This window comes from Anguilla rostrata, chromosome 4, assembly GCF_018555375.3.
Source record: "Anguilla rostrata isolate EN2019 chromosome 4, ASM1855537v3, whole genome shotgun sequence".
Lineage (NCBI taxonomy): Eukaryota > Metazoa > Chordata > Actinopteri > Anguilliformes > Anguillidae > Anguilla > Anguilla rostrata.
In genome coordinates, this window is record NC_057936.1 from 31074617 (window position 1) to 31099213 (window position 24597).

A 24597-nucleotide genomic window follows, 5' to 3' on the forward strand; every position below is an offset into this window, starting at 1 on the left:
CGACTTTTTAAAGAACGTGGACACTAATTCAGGATCAGTGCTTGTAGAGACAGTCATCAGTACCAGACGTATACAAGTAATATAGTATAGGGCACGCTTTTGAAACGTAAGTTCCTGTTTTTAATACGTCAGCGTTTCGGGTGCAACATTCTTTTTTTCTAAAGGAAAGGAATATTCCATTAAGAAATATTGAATGTATTGCTTAACGTTAGCACACCGAGGTTTGTAGATATTACCGCGAGTACAGTAATTGGGATGCCACACCAAAACTACCAGTGTAACGTCGTTATGTATCTGCAGGTGGCAATATATCACAATTTTATTTAAAAGAAATTACAGCTGTGCAAGAATAAGCTTTTCTTCAGTTGGTCATTGGATGAAATTCAATTCCCATATACTCCCGTTCAGTTCACTTTTACATTCATACATTCTCAGAACATAGGTTACCTTTGTAACCAGACATTCTGTGTTAGTAGTGTGTTCACTTGTTCAAGTTTGTTTTACACTGATAAAATGATCTGGTAATTTTTTACATGCAAACAAATTCAACTAAAGACATACAAAAAGGAAAAAAACACAAGACCAGTGACTTCAATCTGAATAGTTTATTGACATTATATATTCTAATGAATGTATTGCTTTATTCAGGCAAAAAATAATGGCTTACATTTTCAGAGTAAAATCATGACACTAGAAAGTTTTGAATTATGAATGAATAAAACCTTTAGAAAATAAGGACTTGGCCCCTTCATTCACATAAACATACCTTTTCCATGAGCACTTAAAATCAGAAAACACTGATGTCACTCACTACTTGCAGAATTACACTTCAACCTCTACAGGTTCTCTTCTGTAAACATGATCACAGACTTCTATGTCTACACAGTTCCAAATGCATCTGAATTTAAAATAACCTTTTTACAAACATCTTTGGACGCAACATCTTCTGTTGACTCTTAATCACAGAGATTCCTACAATATCCCACCAATCTCCAGCATATGGGTGAAATCTCAGTGTTTATCTCAAGTACTGTTCATCTCAGAAACAGTCCGGCAACCTCACAATTTGACAGAAAGAAAAGTAACCTTTACAATAATTTTAAAATAATTGGAAATCGTCAGAAAAAAACATGATTTATACAAATCAAAAGAATATAAAATAATAAAATGGAGGGCATCATGGACATTAATTCTCCATGTATTATATACATTCTTTGAATAAGATCTCTATATTGTCAGTATTGTGAATTAATTCTATATCCCAGCCAAAGATCAACATATGCCATGGTTAATGCAGATGATTTACAGTATAAAACACAGAGAAAAAGCTAAATATGAAAGCACATGAATTCCTTGAGCTCCTAGAAAAATGCATGCGTTTTGAGTTAAAGTAAGAATATTCTCCACACTACATTTATATTCTCATACAGTATATGCTGTTTGTTACATGATTTGCTGAAGAGTAGACTCAAATATACCTAGTTTACACTGCATATTTACCAAGTCAGCAGAGGCAAATACCTTGCTGAGACACAACAGCAGTGCCCCTTATCTCCTCTCAACCAACATCCCTGAACAACCATTCCACATTGTTACTCGTTGTAGCCTAATTCAGTGCCTATTGGTCTTAAGCAGTGCCCTGACAAAGGAATGACCAATGGCCTGTACACTGTTAATACAGTAGCAAACAAATGTTGACATATTGCACATATGAGCCCCCTCTTACGGAAAAAAAATAAAATCGGCAAATCAGTTCTTTAGCTGGGACATTACAAGTAACGTACGAATGGACACTCAATAATTGTTACAACTTCATTAAATTTCAAAATATGCAGTTCACTAACTGAAGGTCACATTCATTTCAACCCCTGGTATCCCTTTCCCCCGGACAGACATACAAGCCTCCCTTGAAATTCAAGTTTGTGATATTGATGGCTTACTTCATAACATAATTGAAAATCGAAATTGCATGGGACTGAAGGAAAGATCTTCTGTGAAGCAATGAAGAACATTTAAATGCAATACTAAATGCAAGCCCACAGGACTAATGTAATACCAAGAAATGTGCCACAGCAATACTCTACTGATGGCAATACATGTACATAAAAGTATGGTAGGCCTGTCCTCACCAAATAACCACAAACTGATGTTGGCAAGCAAGAATATACCGCTTGCTTACTCTTAACTTTGTTTTAAATAAATTATACATGAAAATAGTGCATGCTATAATGGTTACAAAGTATCACTTAGGAACATGTGGTTTTTATTTAAGATACAGTATCTTAAGTAAAATGTTTTTAAAAAGGCAACTTGCACAAATGACCACTACAGAACACATTAAGGCTGTTGATAAAGCTTGCTTTCTCTGGATTTCCACAGATGAGAACTCCATTTAAACCTGCCTCAGTGCCCAGCAAAAAAAGTAAAAATAAAAATTTTTAAAAAAAACATAAATATTTCAAGTACAAATAGAAAGAAAAGCCTTAAACGGAGGTGTGAGAGGGTGAAACGAGTGGCACTTTGCCATTACACCAAGTTCCATTCCTATCAGTTTCATTTTCAGTGCTTATGCCATCAGTCCAACTCTGAAACACAGGAGACAATCACTGGCAGAGAAGTTGGATTTCCCTTTGATGTACAAGTGTACATGGCAAAAAATGTGCATTCTATACTAAAGTGCTAATAGCATAGTGAAAGCAGATGCACCCTCAATAGATTATAACTAATGTGTCACTGCTCGGTGAGTTCTTCCTTTTATATCTACAGTAGAAATGTCACAAACACCATTTATAAGCCATATGTCATACAGTTCCATTAATATAATAAATATGCAAGTACAAACATAGACGTGCTGGTCCAGTAATTCACTGGTTTTGCCATAAATTAGATATGATGTAGAAAAGGTCCTGCCATCAAAGTGCAAGGTCCCAGACGTGCAATTGTCGTTGTCCACAGGGTACATTAGTCATTGTACAATAGACATAATTTTATGGCATTGCACTTTTCTTTCAAACGGATTCTAATGCTATTCAACTCAAATTCAGTATTGATTGAATGCAGTACATCAAATTACTTGTCAAATAACGCTCGATTACATCTCTACATTTAATATGAAAACATTCGGAGAACAAGACTGTGGCATGCACCAGCTCACTGTACAAAGAAGAAAATGTTAATATTGTGGACATCTCAAAGATAAAAACTTAAAACTCACCATGTTGAACCCTACCGCCTAATTTTGTTTCACAAGTACAGAATATGGAATTTACCTCCCAGCTGTTTGAAAATGTAATGTACAAATCATAACGGTTTTCAAATGTATTGTATACTCCATCTGACTGAACACAATATTTGTAATAAATGTGTCAGAATCCTGTCTCAATCTCCCATGATGCACAACAGTAAAATCCTTCAAGTCGGCACATTTTATCAGCTCTCTCTGCCTCACTGGTCAAGTTTAAGAGGCAAACTATGTGAGATATCCTATGGTATGTCAGACAGACATAAGTGCACTTTAATCCCCTCTTATGTTAAAAAAAAATTTAAAAAATAAATGCATTCTATTGTACTTTAAATTCTGGAACATAATGTACTGGTGTGTAATCACTACTTAAACACATTCTGAGTAGCTTATCTCAGCTTTTTCATTTATCCAATCTACAGAGGCGTTGGCATGACTTCTCCAGCTGACAGTGCACCTTGCTCTCTTCTGTAAGAATATTGGCTCTTAATCACAGTGACTGCTCAAGTAATGGACCATAAGACAAGCCCAGAAAATCCTCTTCAGTTCCATTTAGTTCACTTTCCTTTGTTATATTGCACCTGACACATCAGTTCAGTGGACTTGCTCTATACAGTTCAGAATGACTGGTATGCTGTACTGTAGAGTCCAGAATAACAGGTATGCTGTACTGTATAGTTCAGAATGACTGGTATGCTGTACTGTACAATTCAGAATGACCGATATGCTGTACTGTATAGTTCAGAATGACTTGTATGCCGTACTGTACAATACAGAATGACTTGTATGTTGTGCTGTACAATTCAGAATGACTTGTATGTTGTGCTGTACAATTCAGAATGACTGGTATGCTGTACTGTACAATTCAGAATGATGGGTTTGCTGCACTATACAGTTCAGAATGACTGGTATGTTGTACTGTATAGTTCAGAATGACTGGTATGTTGTACTGTATAGTTCAGAATGACTGGTTTGCTTTACCGTACAGTTCAGCATACCAGTCTCCTACCCTGAATCACCTTCTCCAAATATGTATGGTTCATCTTCCAGTGTTCATCAGCCCAGCTCTTCAGTGACAATTAAATCAAAACGTGGTCCACGGGGGGCATTGGATGGGAGCATGGGCAGTATGTGAGTATGTGAAAATGCTGATCCATTTAAGTACAAAACTTAAAACATCAATTTGGACCTAATCACAAACTGCAGTGCCAAATGTAAATAAACTTTTTACATTAAAAAAAGAAAGAAAATTGGCCATGCACACGACAGCTGCACCCGATAGTCCCATTGTGCCTGCATTTCAGGTGTAGTTCAGGTTTAAAAAGGAAATGCAGAATCTGGGATAGTCTGTTATTGTGCATCTCTTCCGGGCCCGTGACTCGCGGGAGACAGTCGATACTCACAGGCAAGGCTGTGGGCAGGATAATCCCCACGCGTGTGAGGTGCGTCTCTCAACGGCCCGTCCCGCCACTCTCGGCCCTGTGCTTACTCCGTCTTCCCGTTCTCCTGCGCGTCCGCTTTACGCCGTCTGCCCGAACGCAGGACCTTGTAGCATCCGCGGGCGATCTTGTGCATCCACATGACGTTCATGATGTCCAGGCAGAAGCTGGAGAAGATCCAGGCACTGCGCCCGCCCCAGGACACCCTGTAGAAGGCCTCCGTGCCGTAGACGGTGTACATGCGGCTGTAGTACACCGGCATGACCGCAATCCTCACCAGGAAGAATATGGCTGCCATCATCACTCCATTGGCAATGTTGGGTTTGGACGATTTTGGGTAACCTAACACTTCAAAGAACCAGCTGAAAAACAGTGATGATAATAATATTATACATTTTCTGATTCCCTGTACATTGTATCTGATGCAAGATATTTCATGCTGGAGTTCAGATTGCGAGTCCCGAGGAGTGATGCTTATTTTGATATATATTATTTGTGTAGATCTTTTAACTGTACCATGTGTATTTAACCCGTTATCTGGCAGCTAACTGAACTGAATTAACCAAATTACCAAAATAAAGCAAAATGAAGTTACAAAACTTGAAATAAATATATTTTTAATGCATATTGTGTGTTTTACCCCTTTAACGGTGTAGACTAAGTTTGGAGTTTCAGTTGCAGGCAGTCTTATATGTTTGAAGAAGAACAAGAGTTGTTCATAAGAAGTTCATAAATGCCAAACCAGTCATACCAAACTCACTGAGATCCAGGTAAAAAAGGTAATCAAAAATACACACTTATTATGTTTTAGACATCCTGTACATCATGTGAACATGTTAAAATGTCTAAAAAAAAGTGAACAATTATGCAACTATAATTTCAAAGCATTTTATTTTATTCCCCTTACAGGATACCTAGTCTAGGGTACATATCAATAGACATGTATTATTATGATCTGGAAATAAACGCAATAAATTGATAAAATATTCTAAATTAAAATGAATTAAAATGAACATTGACACAAAACACCTGGAGGTAATTTGACAAAGCAATACTCAACCAAATTGTATGTTTGTCTCAGAAAAGAAAAGCCTTCAAGGCTCTACAGTACTGCTCGCTACAGGACTCTTGACTGTTGTGTCTGTCAGAGCACGGACTCAGCAGTGCTCTTGGCAACCACAAACACCTCGATGAGTACCTACCGCTGGTTTACACAGGGGGTGGAGAATTCTGCAAGCAGACGGAAGTTAGCAAAATAAGGCAACATTCCTTGGCCCTAGAAGAACAAGGTACAAAAGAAATAATGAACTAGGAAATGAATCAAGTACACATACATACACACACACATAGGTTAAAATGGCATGGCTTCAGCTTTAGAAACCTTGTGAAGTTTCATCATCCATACAGTTTGTCTGCATTAGTAAGACTGGAATTGAACAAAAAAAGTGGAGAAAAATAGTATTTTGGTCGAAGCTAAAATGATCAATTACTGCACAATTACACTCAAGAGTAAATGTGCTTTATACCCTATATTTTTCCCCCATAGATTTAGTCAAACTAAACCTTTCATAACCTATTCTCTGAAGATATTTTTCACTACTTGTGTGACATATTAACCAAAGCCGAAATATATATTTAGAAAATGTCATGTATACCAGAATTCATGAAATGCCACTAGTATAATTTTAAAGCATAAATATAGTACAAGTGACAGTTCAGTGGTATTCTTCATAGCAGTTTTATTCACCCCATGATGCTGACAAAACAGCACACTGTTCTTTTCCTAATTTCTGCAAATGCTAAATTCCTTTTCACTGACAAAAGAGGTGGAAATCCAGGCTCAGAAAGTAAAAGTCCTCCCCAGTATTCTGTTCCAATCACCTAGATTTGCTAATTAGCACAATTCTGCAGCCAGGAGGTAGAATTAATTAATGCATTAAAAAAAAAAAACCTTTAATTAACCAGGAAAACCTCATTGAGATTAAAAATCTCTTTTTCAAGAGTGTCCTGTGCCAAGGCAGCACATATAACATGTTTGCTGACAGACAATTCAAAAATAAGACAATAAAGATGATGCAAGACAAGTTAATATGAAAAAATAAATCACAGTAGGAAAAACTGAAACATTATAGTACAAAAACACTGTAGTAAAAATTCAACAATTTAGCTGGCTGGCTACATGGGTGGAAGAAACACATTGAGGGAGTTTTACTTTCTGACCCCTGAACTTTCCATCTCTGATCGATACACCGCCAGTAAAGTAAACATGTGGAAATTAAAATAAACTTCAAAACTGTTTACATCTGTTTACCTAACTGATTGTGATATAATGGTACACACTCAGTGGTAGATAGGGCTACTTTAACAGATTCAAGGTCTATTGCATAGTGTGTATATACAGTACTGTGCAAAAGTCTTAGGCACCCTAGATTTTAAAATATAATATATAGTACATATTTGGTCTTAGATTTTTATTTTTTGTTTTCTGCATTAGTGTGTAAGTAGAAAAGAGCAAATTTGAGATTTCCAAACATGAATTTTCCAAAAAATGAAATTTTACAGATACATTTTTGTATTTTGTTAAATAAAGTAATATTTTAAGTAAGAGACTACTTTTCAGATAGAAACTTGATCAAGGGTCTCTGGGATTACCTGGAGAGCCAGAAGTAAGTGAAACAGCCAAAATCTGCAGAAGAACTGTGGCAAGTTCTCCAAAATGCTTGAAACAACCTACCAGCCAGTTTTCTTATAAAACTGCAGGACAGTGTATCTAAGAGAATTGATGTAGTTTTAAAGGCAAAGGGTGGTCACACCAAACATTGATTTTATTTAGTTTTTAACTATTTACTGCTCTTTATATTATTTTTTTCGATATTTATAACCTTTCATTTCATTATTTTTGAAAGCATCTTAGCTGTACAGCATTTTTTTCACAGGTGCCTAAGACTCTTTCACAGTACTGTACATCTACATATTTGAAAAGGAAAAATCAGACAAACAAATGGTTGATGATTCAATAGCCACATACCAAATGTATGGCCCTAACAGGAAGATAAATACTTGGTGTGTCTACAGACCAACCATGCAGTGAGTGCCTTGGAGCAACGTGAGCAATAACCTTACAGAAATGCAAAACACTTCATTTGGTCCCTGAGCAACACATTTATAATGGAGAAATTTAGATGTAGCCCATGTCAAATTAATGTTACCAGCCCTGGGCCTGGAAGCTGAAAGTCAAATATGTATTCAGATTGTACAATGTACTGTTACATCCACAGCAGTTGGTTAAATGATGAATCACAAAGTTGTAATTCATTAGACAAAAAAAAAACAATATCTGTGGAACCAAAGTGAGAATCTAATGAGCCCACCTCAGTCACCTTATTTAAACACAAACTTAAATGACCAGGATCTCTTTCCATTCAGAGTTCCTCTCAAGCTGAGAGCCAGGCAGAGAACACCGGAGTCATTTTTTAAAACATCCCACTATCCAGACAATATGGCGTTGTTACACAAAAGTTCTTACCCTCGAATTAAAAGTGAATGGGAAGCAAACAATTCAAGCACTACAGTATGCATGAATGCATAGGAATAATAAAAGTAGATTATACAGCCACGAATCAAAAGAGCAATAATTAGCCATGCCAAACAAAGCTCTCCTCCGCCACTGCCCAAACTGGACATTTCAAACTCCTTACTGAGCCCGGAGCATCACCCTGAACACCACACACCCCCTCTCCATCTGCAAAATGGGTACTTCTATAGTGTCAATTATGTAACAATTTAGTAAACCGATTTCATCCACAAAACAAGCAATTTTACAACATGAAGTATATGAGGGGGCTGAGAGGAACAGTGGTGTTTAAAGGAGCTCGGTACAGAAAACACAAACTTACCTGCGCAACTGCAAGGAAGATTAAACATTATACTTACTGGACTTTGGAAACAGACCATAAACACCTGATTCCACTTAAAAGCAGAGGATATGAACTTTCCAGCATTGTAAGCTAGTACCTCTACATACTGGTAAGTCCATACTGTTGTTTCTGAGCAACATAACAGTGCCCAGTGTACCACCAACAGCACTAACTGCAGACAAGACAGGAAGGGAGTCCATCTAGGTCAGTCAAGTCTGGCCTTTCATTAAATTAAGACTAACTTTGTTTTGGTAGTTTTTGCATGTAGGATTGGCTGGTAAGAGAAGTGGGACGGAGTTAATCAATAAGACAAGTTAAGTGAAGACAGAGAAAGAGACAAAGAGCAAAAGATTGTGTAGTGCAACTACAACCGGCAGCAGAAAAGCAGCAACACCAACACTGTAGAAGACATTTACCATGCACTGAAGACTACACAGAAAATCAGATAATCAAGATCAAGCTGGATGCTACTGCTTGACAAGTATCCAGTGGGCCTATAGGTATCTTAAGGTTTCTACAGCTGCATTCAATGTTTTCTACATTTTCTGGCAAGAGTGTATGATTTAACTGGATTGTCAGAGAAATGTTTGTCGGAAATGTATTCATATAAAAAATATAGAAATATGGAAATAGCTGGAAAAGCATTGTGGGTGAATTAGGTTAAAATGGCATTAAGCTTAAAGCTTATTTGTAGGGAGCACGCTAGAATCGGTACAGTTGAGGCAAAAAGTTTACATACACCTAGGTTAAAGACATTCAAACTTAGTTTTTCACAACTCTGCACATTTCATACCATACATTTTTTTTGGCAAGTTAATTATGGCATCTACTTTGTTCACATCAGAGGTAATTTTAAAACAATTGATTAGCAACAGATTTATTTCAGCTTTAATTCACTATATCATAATATCATAATTCCAGTGGGTCAAAATTTACATACACCAAGTTGACTGTCTCTTTAAACCATCTGGAAGATTCCAGAAATTGATGTAATGACTTTTTAGAAGCTTCTGATTGGCCAATTGTCATAATTAATTGGCACCTGTGGTTGTATTTAAGGGCCTACCTTTAGAGCCACTACCTTTTTGCCCTTGACACTATGGGAAAATCCAAGCAACACAGCCAATATCTCAGAAAAAAAAATTGTGGACTGCCACAAAGTCCGGTTCCTCCTTACAAGCAACTGAAGATACCATGCGCATCTGTACAAGCAATTATATGCAAATATAAATATCTTGGGACCACAGACACTGCATCCTTCAGGAAGAAGGCACAAATTAACTCCCAGGGCTGAGCAAACTTTGGTCTGAAAGGTTCGACTGACTCCCAAGACAACAACAAAGGAACTGGTGAAGGAGTTGTAGGCATCATCTACCAAGCAAGGAGGCCCACAAACGTGTGTGAGTTACACCAGTTCTGTCAGAAGGAATGAGCAAAAATTCCAGCAAAGTATTGTGAGAAGCTTGTGGAAGGCTACCCCAAGCGTTTGATTCAAGTTAAGCAATTAAAAGGCAATGTCACCAAATACTAACAAAGTATATGTAAACATTTGACCCACTGAAAATCTGATATAGTATATAAAATCTGAAAAAATGTCTTTTAGCTATTATTTTGAAATGACCTCTTATGGAAATAATGTAGATACCCTAATTGACTTAACGCAGGGAATTTATGGTAACATGAAATGTGTGGAGTTGCGAAAAATTGAGTTTGAATGCCTTTATCCTAGGTGTATGCAAACTTTTGGCCTCAATTGTACATCAGACATTGGCCCCAAGCATTAACTGTGGATTAGTGGTTGCTTTTGCTTGCTTGCTTTTTTAAAATATAATGGCTGCCATCAGTATTGTAGTCATTATCGTGTGTCAGTAGTTGAGGGCATAAGATGCCCAGTGAGTGAATGTATGCACAGTATGTATCTGCATGCATGAAAAGTCAAAGCTATTCCCAGCTAGCCGCTATAAGGGTGTTTTGGAAAGAAGGTGTTCACCATGAAATTACCAACTGAATCGAGATGGCTTGTTTCTCTTCAACTCATACTGATGTATTTTTTTTTTTACTTAGCTTGCTAGCTAATATGAGTTTGTTTTTTGTTTTTTTGTTTTTTTTTTGAGAATATGTTATGAATAGCTGGCAAGCTGTTTTTTTCTGTTCACTGTAAAGATACATTTTTACAAAACCACAATCAACATGGGGTTGTCAGAGAGTGTCTTAATTGCATCTTAGTGGCTTAATAATATGTGACCCATCCCTTGATGCATGGCATATAGTAGCAAAGAAAAAATATTTAAAACTTATGCAAACAAATTACAGTGCAAAATATCCACATTAATATTGTGTCAGTATGGTACAAATGGCATTCCATTAATTCAGCATCCAGATACTTTCAAAAGTAATGCCATGATGGTTCTGTTCTAAATTAACACATATTAAATGAAATAATATAGTTATAAAACTACCGGCTTTATGCAATTATTACTCTGGAAAACAGAAAGATATTCATCATCATCGTAATCATAACTTGTCCTAATTCTTACAATGACATATACGCACTACAAAATTGTCTTTATCAACTACTAGGTTAAATATGATCAAAATAGGGATTTTATCATTTAAAAACGAAAATATCTGACAATTTGTCTCAAACTAATGCAAAACTAAAGCATATTTCATTCAGTAGTACTTTGAGAGTAATTTTACCTGTTCATATTTTTCGAACCAAGGGGAAGGCCTGCGTCAGCAATGATGACCAAAAAGTGCATTGATAGAATGCCCTGCTCTTCTGTGGCTTAATATTCATTTGCGCCCAGCAACTTTTTAAAATTCAATTCCGAATCTGACTGAATTCATTAGGTCTGCATATCATAAGGTGATTTAACAATAGAAGTATGCTGGTATTAACAAAAGATGATGCATTAAACAGTAGTGTGGTCAATTGCTTGCTTAGTTTGTTTATTTTGGTCTTTCATCAGCAGCACCCAACGCATCCCTCTACGTTTACCCACAATTCCCTGAGAAGATTGTTAAAAGGCAAATACATTGTGGCACAGAGCTGAGTGTGCCTCAAAATAAAAAAAATTGAACTGTCAGTCACATCGAGTATAATCATAATACCCAATCATTACAAGCAAAAACATACATGTGGTCATGTTGCTGTTACTGATATGACCTGTATTGCTTTCTGTATTTACTAATAGAGGTAGCCTGCTAGTATGCTGGTCAGACACATTAGCTTTAAGGCAACCTGGAACAACACAGCCTCTTACCAATGTAAACCTGTGCCTCCCAGATTTCTGCATTGCAATAAGGTGGTACCACACATGCCATCAGAGTTGCTGATTTCTTTTTTAGCTCACTTCAGTTGTCAAAAGAGCTGGCTTCTGCTAGCCTAATATGAATCGTACAATCGTATTTGCAGCGCTCCCCGTGTCGAGAGCGACCAGAGAGCGGAGGGTAACGGTGCCGGAGGAAGGCAGAGGGGCAGCAGAATGCAGCTCTGGCACGAAGCAGCAGAGGCGGTTATGGCATGCACACAGACACCCTCCACCCGATGCCGAGCAGCGGAGGCATGCACACAGTACAGCTGGCTTCAAGGAGCTGGCTACGCTTCAGGAGTTTACAGAGGGGCCAGTGAGAGAGAAGCAGGGCTTTGGGGAGGGAGGGAGGGAGGCAGGGGGGGGGGAGGGAGGCAGGGGGAGGAGGGAGGGGGGCTTCTGCTGTTACTGCCATTGAGCATTCCATGCAAAAAATACCACCATCATCATCATCATCATCATCATCATCATCATCAGCTACAGAACCTGGCGACCTAGAGGGTTACAGACGCACAGAACCAAGAGTGAACAGCAGTGGCCCTTCTAACATAAATCACCTACCCAAGACAAAAGCTAGACAAGGGCTGGCAGGCCTGCTGTCTATTAATACACCATTTCCAGATTAAAGGGATGAAACTGGACTAAAGTCATTTTTTATTGAAAGTAATGAACCGAATCAAAGGAAGGAGATAAAAAATGTCCCCTTAATTTCAAAATACAGCTACATTTATCGCTACATGCATGTTAGAACCCATTTATTTGCCATGTTAACGGATTAAAAGTCTCAGTAGTGAACTGGGAGGTAGTTGTGCAAAAGTAGAAGTCTCACATGCTACAAATCAAAAATATGTGATGGAATGTCTTCAGTTACGTCACTTAACTTCACCAATTGGTCACCAAAATAGTTCATAGATGACAGCATGCTCTTCCGCAGTCAAGTTTAAGAGAAACGTGCACCTGGTTAATTGCCCGTGCTCTTACATATAGTTAATAGGGTCAGATCAAACGGGGACAGTGATGTGTAAACACCTACTTCACAGCCCTCCTGTTAATAGCAAACACTGCACAGCTGTTCACACTTGGTTGTCTCTTTCCCATCTTGCCTGCACGTTCTGCTATTGGACAATAGGGAACTCACCAGTACATAGTAGTAAGCATACAACGCTGCCAGGTGATGGATTACAAAAAACTTGTCCCCTATAGCCTTCCAATAGTAAAATATGAGCAGCAGATCTGAAAAAAAAGACAGGACAAAATACAGAAGAATACTAAGGTCAAGTTTATTACAAATCTATTATTTCAAAATACTTTTTCCATCTACAAAGGATTTTTTGTGCTGTACGTATCCCAATGAAATTGCATCCTGTCTATAGGTTATCCTTAACAACGTCAGCCACAACTAGTAAGAAGACACAGTATAAAGACAACATTTGCAGATGAACATGAAAGAGAACGTGTCAGAAAACTCTCACCAGAAATGAGGTAGCCTGTTGTTATGCCCACATTTATTTTCACCAGTGTAGGATCTCCCCTATTGTCACAGACACACACAATAATAATAGTAGAGTTACTTCCAAGAAGAAGATCATCATATGGCCATTACAACAGGAAAATAATGTTAACCCTTCTTTGGAGACCTCATTACACAATTCCCATAATGCAATAATGCCAATAACACTTCAGATCTTACCAGACTGGATCTTCATTGACAGCGTCATCGAAGAGCAAGATGTAGAGACAGAAGAGTCCCACCACCAGGGCGTGAAATGTGGACACTGTCCTAAAACAAAGAAACATACTGACGTTTCAGACACACCTTATCGGCCCTCACATTCTCGCACAAAATACAGTCACAAACACAAATCGATCAACACACAAATATTCGTAATACCTTATAAAATCAAATAGAATGAAAATCTAGATGACTGTGTTTTGGTTATTGACTGAACGCTGTACTAAATCGGCTTCGACACATCGCAACGCGGCAAGCCTGGCTGACAAGCAATAAAGCGAGGCGTGGAGCGGTGTGTGCGGATCGCCCCGTCAGTCTCGCGATCGGCTCCGCCTGGTCCTTGGAGCCCCATTAATCTTCCTTCATCCCGCCGTCAGTGAAAGCGCGAGACTGCAGCACTATCAATCAATCAATCAATCAATCAAATTTTATTTATATAGCGTATTCCACGGCAATAGTCACAATACGCTTCACAGACAACCCTGGCCTAAACCCCCATAGGAGCAAGCCTAAAGCAACAGTGGCAAGGAAAAACTCCCAGTGGCAGATGGGAAAGAACCTCGGAAAGAACCAGGTTCCAGGGGGAAACCCATCCTCCTCCGGTTGGCTCAGGGAGTAGATTGGTGGCTAAACAGCACTCATAGTCCATGGGCCCAAAGCCAGCTAGAGAACAATAGTGCTCCCAGGGAATGAAACTATCCAGAGGGACTTTTTCACTTTACAGGAAAAGCTACATTTGAAAGGTCAGCTCCGCCCAAGACTGTAGCGCCCAATACGCCGTGCGCTGATATCACTCAGTGGTAGTCATGCCGACTGATACAAATCCAGGATGCATCTGTCTGTAGCCGCGATTCCAACGAAAGGTGTGATAGGCCAGCCTACCGATGCCCAGTGGATTTGCGGCGCAAATGAATGCGATAAACCGCGAGGTGGGGATCACCGCCGTAACCGGGGAGTCACGTGATCCTCCACTCCCATGGCGACCGGGAAGCTCGGCCAGGTGTGAGCTTTTATCTTCCCTGTGCCAATGTCGCACTTTGTAACACACTTTTCTCCCCAGCGCGTGTTTCCCTGGAGCACGGCTGCCAAAACGCTCTCATTTGTTATGCAAAGCCAGGTGCGCTAACGGGGAGAAATTACAAACAATGCCGCTGCTCTCCTTTCCAAAATAAACACACACGTAACTTTACGGCCTCATCTTTCAGTCACACACAGGTTAATACAATCTGATGTCTGCGAAGAGACTGAAGAAAATATGAGCAAGACTACAGGTCTCACACACACACACACACACACACACATTTACAGGGAGTTAAAGGGTGAGGGATTTTTCGCTACTCTATTGTTGGTTTACAGGTGCTACTACTGCTGCATTTATAGCATACTTACCACGATGCTCTAGTAACAGATCTTTCCAGTACACTTAAAGCATGCTGATCACATCCTGTGGGCATAGATTAAACTAAACAAAATTGTGACAGCTTCAAATTTTTTGTACATAATTTATTCAACATATTGTGATTTTTGACTGACAGTAAATTGTCCTTCTGTTGTGCACACTTGGTTTATATGTACAGATTAATGTGCACACAAGTATCTAATATCAGCGACTTGTTATCAGTGGATGACTCGACCGTATTTATCTTATGAGCCCTGCTTTTCCATGTATCAGACCCGAGTTTCAGCGGGGCGAGTATATCTACCCTGTGCGTGAAACAGCTCTGCAGACGACAGTACCTGGAGTTCCACTCTATCCTCTGTTTGTGGTTGAGCCGTAGGAAGCCTGCGCTTACGCGAGTCGACACCCACGGGCTGGCGCTGTGGAACAGCCACTGGAAAGTGAAGAAGCTGGTCACTGAGATGGCGAGAATCAGCTGGCTGAAGGGATCCATGGCTGCTCGCCCCCGCTAGGAGGAAGAACAAGAAATACAAACGAAAAAAGTAGTGAGAGTGAGACTGCAACCCAACTGGGCTACAAGCTGCATTTGCATGCTGGCTAATAACTGACCGAATAGCAGAATCCTCTACTGAGTGACCACCAGTAAACACAAGCCTGTCAACCAACAACACTGTCTATCATTACCATCGTCAGATATAACAGACTGCTTTGTACTATCCACGCAGAGAAACGCAAGTAATAATAAGAACATTATTATAATATAAAGAACAGCTTATCCACCCACATTATCCTTCTGGCCTAGTAAATCCTGGAACAACAAACATCCAAAGTACATTTCCATGTGCGATGGCCTGAATCTTAAATGTGTGTGGAAACTCAACACCTGCAGAGGAGAAGTGATTGGTCAACTTAAACCACAGCCTCTGATATTGCAAAGGAGATATAGAAGAAGGCATATGAGAAGGAGAAAGAAGAAGCCTTGATTGTCACCCAACCACAAATGTAAGCACCTGGAGTTTGCTAAGCAACATTGGAAGTTTGATAAGGAGGGATGGTCATGCAAAAAACCTCATACTAAAGTATGGTGGACATCTGATTTTATGAAGCTGTTGTACTCCCAAAGGCCCTGGAACCTTTTATTAGAATACATGGCATCATAAACTCCAAGTACCAGGAGATTTTAGAACAAAACTTGGCTGCCTCTGACTAAAACTGGGTCGTAGTTGGACCTTACTGCAAGCAATGACCCGAAGCATCCAAAACATTCCTCAAAATCCACTAAAATGAACAATGACCACAGAATCAAGCTTTTGAAATTGAAATCTAAGTCTGCTGGATAATGGTATCATAATACGATTACACTACATCATTTTCTCAAACTGCTGAGCATAGAAATCATTTGATAAACAATAAAGTTAATTTTATCTAGACTTTTATTTTTTATATTAATTGAGGGAGCCAATAATTCTGAAGGACATTGTACATAGCATTGGATCAAAGCAGTCCCAACCTCAAACAAGCTATTCTTAAGCTACATAGTTTTTCCAGAACATTTATTTTTAAAACACTTCATGTGAATTTCCTTTGAATTGTCAATCAAGTAAATCACTCTCCACACAAATTGCCCTGGCAGTACACCAAGAAAAGACTGACCTCAACATTCATGAAAGAAAATAATAATAATAAAAATATAATTTATGTGCACAGTGTAGGATAATTATGACTGCAAGTCTGACTGCTTCGAAGAAAGCATGCAATTGCCCATAAAATGAATACAGGCTGCATACTGTCGTCGTGTCCACGATCAGAATTGCTTATCGTATGGAAACTATTGACTTTTGCAGACGGAAAAATGATTAGCAGCAGTCTAACAAAAAATGTTTACTTATGCCAAAGTCCCTACACAGCAAAACCACAAATGCCAAGGTTAACACTGGCCCTTTCTGCCTAGAAACAAGGAGCCATGCTATTTAAAATAAAGGACTTCACATTCACATTTTCCCCTGCTAAAGCAGCCGAGACAATTAGCATTCCAAAAACCAGCACATATGCACTCCAGTTTATGGGCTGAAATGGATTTTGGATAAAGATGCAATCCTCTACAAAAACTTGAAATACAAACTGTTAACAACAGCTTTTCTCGTGTAGGGGGCAGGGCTGCGACCTGCCTTCCTGCAGTAAACAGAACCAGGAAGCACTGATTCATAAAGATAAGCCCTGGGCCCAGTCCTTTCCAAGTGCAAGTTGGGCATGACCCAGCTCCAGTGCCATCCAAGGAGACCCCATCGCTACTTAAAACTGAGTACAGCTAATCCTGTGGTGTGCTCCAGTGTCCTTCTACCACACGCCGTCCCAGCCTGTGAAACTGGTATACAATCTGATTCAATCTACAAGCTTCCAGTGACTAACTTCCAAATTAAGTTCAGCTTTCAAAATGTGCAGAATTTGACAAAGTATAGTTTCACTAGCTATGTAGTTTTGCTAAAAACCAGACATCTTCCTTTAACATAGGCATTTATCATGATTACTTTTTATCCCATGTTTTCTAGAAAAGCACTAGTTTCTGGTGTCTCAACTGAGACGAGGTAAAATCAAATGTAGAAAAAAGGCCTTTGAAAAAAATGTATACAACAATAAGATAATATAACTAGTCATCTCTGTAAATGAAGGCTCATGTGGCTTTGATATTTTTGTGACTCTTCGACTTTCTGCTTTAGTATCTTGGTTCCAGATGATTACAAGTTGGACAAGTTTACACGTTCATAGAATGTAACAAATTATGTTTATATAACAAAATATTTTCACTTGTTTACTTAAGCAGATAGCATGAGTCAAGAGAGCTACTGAGTCTCTGCATAGGTTTGCCTTGAGTTTAATTATAAGCATAAACAGAATTTCAGATGACTGTCATTAGGCTACTTTTTTTAGCATGACATTTTTACTTCACCGACAGCATCAGCGCTGCATCAAATGTGTCAGCTCTCTGGCCTTAATCACTTGCATGGTTCAGATTCACTGTGCAACTGGAAGTGCAAAACTTCACTGACCACTAATCTGTTGGCAGGATGCACCACCCAGGAGTAAGCTATTTATTTACTCATGATAACTTAAAAGCAAAAAAAAAAAATTCTGGTTGACAAATCCTATTCACTTACTTGTAGGCTAAACATGAAAGTATTATTTATACCACTTTTGTCAATACCTTAAAATGAATAAATATGCATCAATAGCCTTAAGCACCAACTCCAAGAATCAACATATAAAGTGACACAATTAGGCTAATAGGCGGGTAATTAATATTTTCTACCAAATTATAAAATTTTTGTCATATTTAAATCCACAATTTATTTATGAAAATTTTTGTACTTCATGCAGTCATTTTATATTAAATGCATCCTATTCCTATGAGATAAAACTTAACACATAAGGAGAACTGTATGACCAGATGAATAACCCTTTGTTGTGTACCAATGGCCAAATGTACCTGATGTGGCACATCATATCAAAGTAGTGTGACACACCTACACTGAACCATAAGCCAGCAGCTAAAATTAAGAAGTGCCAACCATGAAGACAGCCTCTCCAGGTATTGCAGGAGACCAGATATTCCCATCAATCACCCGATCTCAGCACTATGTACGTAGCCTAACAGTACTTTTCGACAGCAAGTTCCAAATAAGGAGTATCCGAGTGCTTTTGAATCACACAGACTGTAAACAGGGAGAGAAAGGAGTGTACCTACCTGTAACTCCACAGAGACTCAGTAGCGAAATGGAAAAGAAGCCCTTCAGCTATATTCAAACACCTATTCTGTTCTGAAAATCAGTTTCCTGTATAGCACTAAGAGGAAATGGCACCACATACAGACAGAAAAACTGGAGATAAATTTCCAATTGAAAGGACATCGACTTCAACCCTGTCAGGTATGTGTATTCTTGTTAAACTAACATGTTGCTACTGGGCATTGAAAAATCAATCAGGAAAAATATGTACATAACGGAAAGATTGTACAAACATGTCCTGTGGTACATCATTCTACACAGCTCAAGACTGTTTAATTTTTGAAGAGCAAGATATCCAGGAATGTTGTTCGAATGATCAACACAATAATGGTGTGCACCGGAACAAGTCATGATGAAATGATGACAAAGAAAATATACAGTAAAATGCCGATAACTGCTAAAAAGATTTTCCATCTGTTAATGGAAAATAAATCCTGAAATTCCAAGGCAACCAACTTGGAAAAGTGAGTTTCAAAAGGCCTTTACCATTTCATTGACAGAAACATGCGAAACACTGAAGCATGAAGCGATCTGATGAAGCTGCTAAGACTGCCAAGTGTTGAGCAGTATTCGATCATTTTAGGTTTAGCAGATTTAGCAAAACATTGCTTTACAAAGATGAAAGGACTGTTGTCTCAAAAAAAGATGTGAATTAACATATTTCTATAAAGGTATGTATATATTTTATACATAGGATCCCAGTGTACTGCTGTGGCACAAACTGTATTGTTTGTTGAAGCACTAGAAGCAATGGCCATAGTTTCCATACAAGCAGACAAACATAGATCTGACCTGAGAAAGTCGACAACACCCACTACTGCAATATCTCAATGCCAATCCCGAACAAGCTGGCTAGTGCAACAGAGGATTCGAATATTGCCAGACTCTGCTGCATTGCCCAATGGAGGACAGCCAAACTAACTGCGGATCACGCCTTCCGTCTGTCCCTCTTCACATTCTAAAACTGCTCCAAGTTACTTTTCTGACTCATGTCATGATCCAATTTGTACTCTGCTCCTAAGCCACCCCTGAAAGATCTTCTCTTGAAGATCTTGCCTAAAGTAGTTTCCAATGTAAAAACCATACCAAACAGGAAATCTTTTAGCATAGGCTATAGATACTGACAAGCTTACCAAAGCTACTCTACATAAAGCACAAAGATACACATTTGTGAATATATTCAGGCTGTAAATTCTATTTCCAAGACAAGTGGATAATCAGAACATATTTATTGTGATGAAGCAACAAGTCTCATTAATGAAACACACTGGTCTAGTTTTAAATTTGCCACACTCAAACCCAGTCACAGTATCTGAGCCTTCAGTATTGTATACACAGACTTCTGGTCAATTGACTGTAAGAACTGATAACAATTCAAATAGTTTAACTGGGCTGATTGGTGGGTCATTTGGTTAAGGCACCAGCACTACACAGTGGTGCATGGATAAGCCCCCTGGGTCAAATCTAGACTGTGCCAGTATTGACTGTGGCCTGTAGCTCATGGCAAGTGCGCTGCTAGTAGAGGATTCTTCAGTCAGTCAAGAGTCCGTATTTCACCTCCGCTGGTCGATCAGGCGCCTGTTGACAGCGTGCCAAAAGCCACAAATTAAATGTCTTCCTCCGACTCTGATCTACGTGACTCAGTTCTACATGACCTGTGTGAAAAGAAGGCTGATGACATGGCATGTTTCGGAGGATAGTCTTCACTCTTCCAAATCAGCAGTGGTGATCGCACTTGAATATGGCTACAAACAGTTAAATGAATATCTTAAATTAGGGTGGGGAATGGACATGTTCAGCCCCATGTTGGGCGCCATTTTTTATTTTAAAAAGCAGTCTAATTGGATGGCAGCAATAAGCCAAAATACTGTGGTGCTAATGCAAATGATAGCCCTGCCAAAGTTATGAAATGCACTGGAAACACCAAAGCTGAGCCTTTCACATAAAACAGCAGTGGGCACCAATTACATACATGGTTTCAGTCACAAATTAACTGGACATGAGAAAATACACAAACTTAGTTAAATGGTCATTTCTGTTGGCTGAGGCCCAAGTGAGTTGTCTATAATGGGATGCAAGGTCATGGTTTAAGTTAATGTTTTTAGATTTTAACCAAATTATTCATGAACAATTGAGACACAGTGACATGATACATTTAATCAGCTGTGTTAATGATGAATAATAAGAATGCTGATCATTTTAATTAACCTTAATAAAGGTGCACTGTGATCAATCAAATCCTCCACAGTATGTATCACACTCAAAGAGCTAGACAAGCACATTCAGAGCTCAGTGAACATGTTTACCTATACAATTAGTTAATCTTTTGCAATATAACTTTGTAAGTCTAGGTGGCTGACTGTAAAATAACCTGCAGTATTTGCAAGTCCATGTTTACAAGAGCTGAGGAAAATATACAGAATAAGATCAGGCTATACAAACAGTACAATGCAAAATACTGAAACGATACTCTTTGATACTGAGAAAGTGTAATCTGGTGCAAAATACTGCAACATGCTGGATTACAAGTGTAAAACCAATTAAATAACATATTGTATTACAGATTGTACCTGCATAAGTGTTCAGACACATATCGATAATTAGTTCTCCCAGTGTCCCATCCCAGATCCTGGAAGAACATTGTGTAAACTTATTTTTGCTCCAACCACCTCAAAATACTTTTGATGAAGCTGTTGATTAAAGACTGGTGTGGGTTTCACAATTCTAGTTGTCTATTTTTAATACCTGAAGCCAGTAATGTGTCGACAGGGGTGTTCTTAGGCTAAGAGATGTGATTAAAGAAAGTCATATGCATTTGTATTAACGCAGTTCTAAACAGAGCCAAAACAACGGTTTTAATTAAACTTGGTTGTAAACAATGTTTCATTGAACAATAATTTCAGTCTAACAAATTAAGAAGAATGCTAGAATTGCTAACTGAAGCAAAAAGCTCAAAAAAATTATATTAAAATATTTCACACACTCACCAAATTCAGGACAAAAGGATTCACATCACCCATCTGTCAAGCGATGTCAGTACTAAATGAGTAGCGTCTGAACCGGATTCGGAACCATTGATCGACCCCTTTCAATCATGTTTGCACTTCTGAGGAAGTCGGATGTATCACACATCCCGCTACACGTGCGGCATGACTCAATGCCTTAACTTCTTAGGAAATGGTAGCCGTTGTTCCACTGCAGTACGTTTAATTGGCTAGCTAGTAGGCTACCATAGCTAGCTCAAATGAAAGCTTCGGGTCACTCTCCTGGAGCTTTTCTCGTTAACTAGATACGCTCGATGAAAAAAAAAAAAAGGCCATTAGGAAATGCATCCTTTGTACACCGTCAAAACGCCACAATCTTAATCACACTGAAATACAATTATCAAACAAGCTACAGTCCTCCATGAAATGGTTGAGTTCTCGCTTGCACAGATTACGGTAGGCTACTGTGAGTGGCAGGACATGCGGCTATATGGAATCTGTGATAACCACGATTTAGTATCATATGTCACTGCAGTGGTTACCTTGTATGCCAACCATAAAACGGTCACATACGAAAGTAAACAAAATGAAAGCAACAGCTTGGATTATTTATCACCGTTGAGCATGTTCGTCAACTAAAATGTTGTAGGCTATACGATTATGATTATAGCAACTTGTAATTCACCAGTGAAAACACAATTCCGCGACATTCACTAACGAAAATAAATGTCGGAATACATAATTAACATTGAACAACTGTGTGCACTCGCTGTATTGTGTACCGTTAGGCCAGCTCACGTCGCATTGCCTTAAAATATTACGCGAGCTGAAAAAATCAAAATAGGCTACAGAAAAAATTTAACTTACCTTTTGCCTCTCATTAAGAAGAAAAATCTGTGCTCCGCAGTGAACTGGTTTAATGACCAAATCTAGTAATGTTTTAAAATATGGGCTGAGAAAATATGTTCAGTCATAATTACAGGTAGCCTAAATCTTCCTCATCGCAGTGCCATTCTAAAATTAGATGGCTGTGTTTTTATGACGACTACAGTCTCTGATGCAATACAAAACCTAGACGCAGACTATTTATTTAATGCAACGAAAAGCATGTTGCCTTCACTGAGAGATGTGTCGTTAAACTGATGCTCGCTTATGGCAGTGATGGGGGAGGTTACTGCAGGGCAAGGCGCTTTTCCTGTGAGTATCAAATTACAGCTAAATTCTTAAAGAGATATTAACGTGCATGCACATGAGTGAACATTTTATTATGCACAACCGGTGTTTTTTGGTTGCGAAATTCGTTTTGAATATGTATTATGCTAGCAGTTTCCACTGACGAAGTGGGAACCTCCAAGAGCCAATTAATTTGTGAAAGGTCCGACATGATTTGGGTTGATATATGTGCCAATGTCAAACCAGCTGCATTTACCTTCATTGGGTACAGCCAAACAGCTGGTTCATTAATTGCATAGGTGCAGTACACAATACAGCATCTCTTATAAATCCTACAATACTTTATAGATGTACTATATGCATGGCTCAGCAAGTGTTGTTTCAGTAATTGTCAGACAAAATTATATATTTGTTCATTTGTCTTATCCAAAGTGCCATCTAAGACGAATCATTATATGATTATGAAGCATAGAACACCCCATAGGAAGCATTCAATAGTATACTTCAATGTAGGCATGGGGTTAAATGCTCATCTTTCAAAACATAATGTGTAACAATGATCTAAGAAGGACTTTCCTTTTTAAGTGGGACATGGAATACATTGGACGTTTGTAATGTCTCCAGTTTTTAGAATTGTAGAGTACACACCATTTGGATGGTACACACCACTGGGTGGTAACATTACAATTAGCAGACGCTCTTATCTCATTTGCATAGTATTGCCATATATTGCCAATGAGTTACATTCAGCTGTATAAATGGATAGCATTTACATTGTATCCATTTATATAGCTGGATACTAAAGCAATGCACGTTAAGTACCTTGTACAACGGCAGTGTCCTACCCTACCCCTACACTACACACCCAAGGTTACCTACTATATTACCAGAGGATACCTAGTTGGAATGTAAAACATTGAGAGGAAAGACACATCAATATATAGTGAGGATGAACATCAACCAAGAAGCCATACACTAAATAAGCTGGAGAAATCTGGTGGCTGTGGCAAAGAGAGCAGCTAACAGTTAATAGTCCATATGGGATAGTACAATGGCTTGGATGGGGAACTGCCCAGGCTAGGTTGTGTACAACAGATTAAGTGTGTGTATGTTGTTGAGGAGGAATCTGCCATACAGGGACACTAATGGGATGCCTTCTGTAAATGTTGTTTGTCACTGAGTCAGACTGAGATGCTTGCAAGCCTGACTGAGAACCATTGTACAGCAATCCAGCTGTGGAGATGCTGAGGAGTTTTAATTGTAGGGCATTTATATGTTGTGAAGAGGAAGGGTATAAAATGTACAAGGTGATAGTTAACAGAAGGGCTGAAAGTGGGTTTTTCAATGAAGTGTGTATGCCTGGTTAAACTTTTACAGTAGGAAAACAACTAAAAGAAAAGTTATTGAAGAGGGATGGTATAAAAGAAAGCCAATCAAGGGAGATTGCTTGAGAGCAGTGAAAGAATAGGATCCGCAGAGGGCGGGTAGTATATTTGCTGCGTTGCTGAAGCTGCAAGACACTGCAGACAGTTTTGGGAGAGAAGATGGAAAAGAAGTGAAAGATGTTGAGGTGCAGTGAGGGTGGAGGGCTATGCAGCTGGGAACTTGAAAGCCTA

General features: G+C 38.8%; 1 protein-coding gene across 2 annotated transcripts; it reads right to left on the reverse strand.

The window, feature by feature from the left end:
• Positions 1–590: 590 nt before the first annotated feature.
• On the reverse strand, positions 591–22978 carry tlcd4a (TLC domain containing 4a). Of its 2 annotated transcripts, none has more exons than XM_064332219.1 (7): positions 22676–22978; positions 15381–15550; positions 13602–13691; positions 13384–13442; positions 13050–13144; positions 5883–5956; positions 591–5042 (listed from the first exon to the last, which is right to left on the reverse strand). In XM_064332219.1, the coding sequence occupies exons 2-7, from the start codon at positions 15533–15535 to the stop codon at positions 4727–4729; spliced, it is 789 nt and encodes a 262-aa protein (XP_064188289.1). In that variant the 5' UTR covers positions 15536–15550; positions 22676–22978; the 3' UTR covers positions 591–4726. The 2 variants fall into 2 exon arrangements, with proteins under 2 accessions (XP_064188289.1, XP_064188288.1); XM_064332218.1 differs by lacking the exon at positions 22676–22978 and adding an exon at positions 21812–22573.
• Between the last annotated feature and the right edge of the window lie 1619 nt (positions 22979–24597).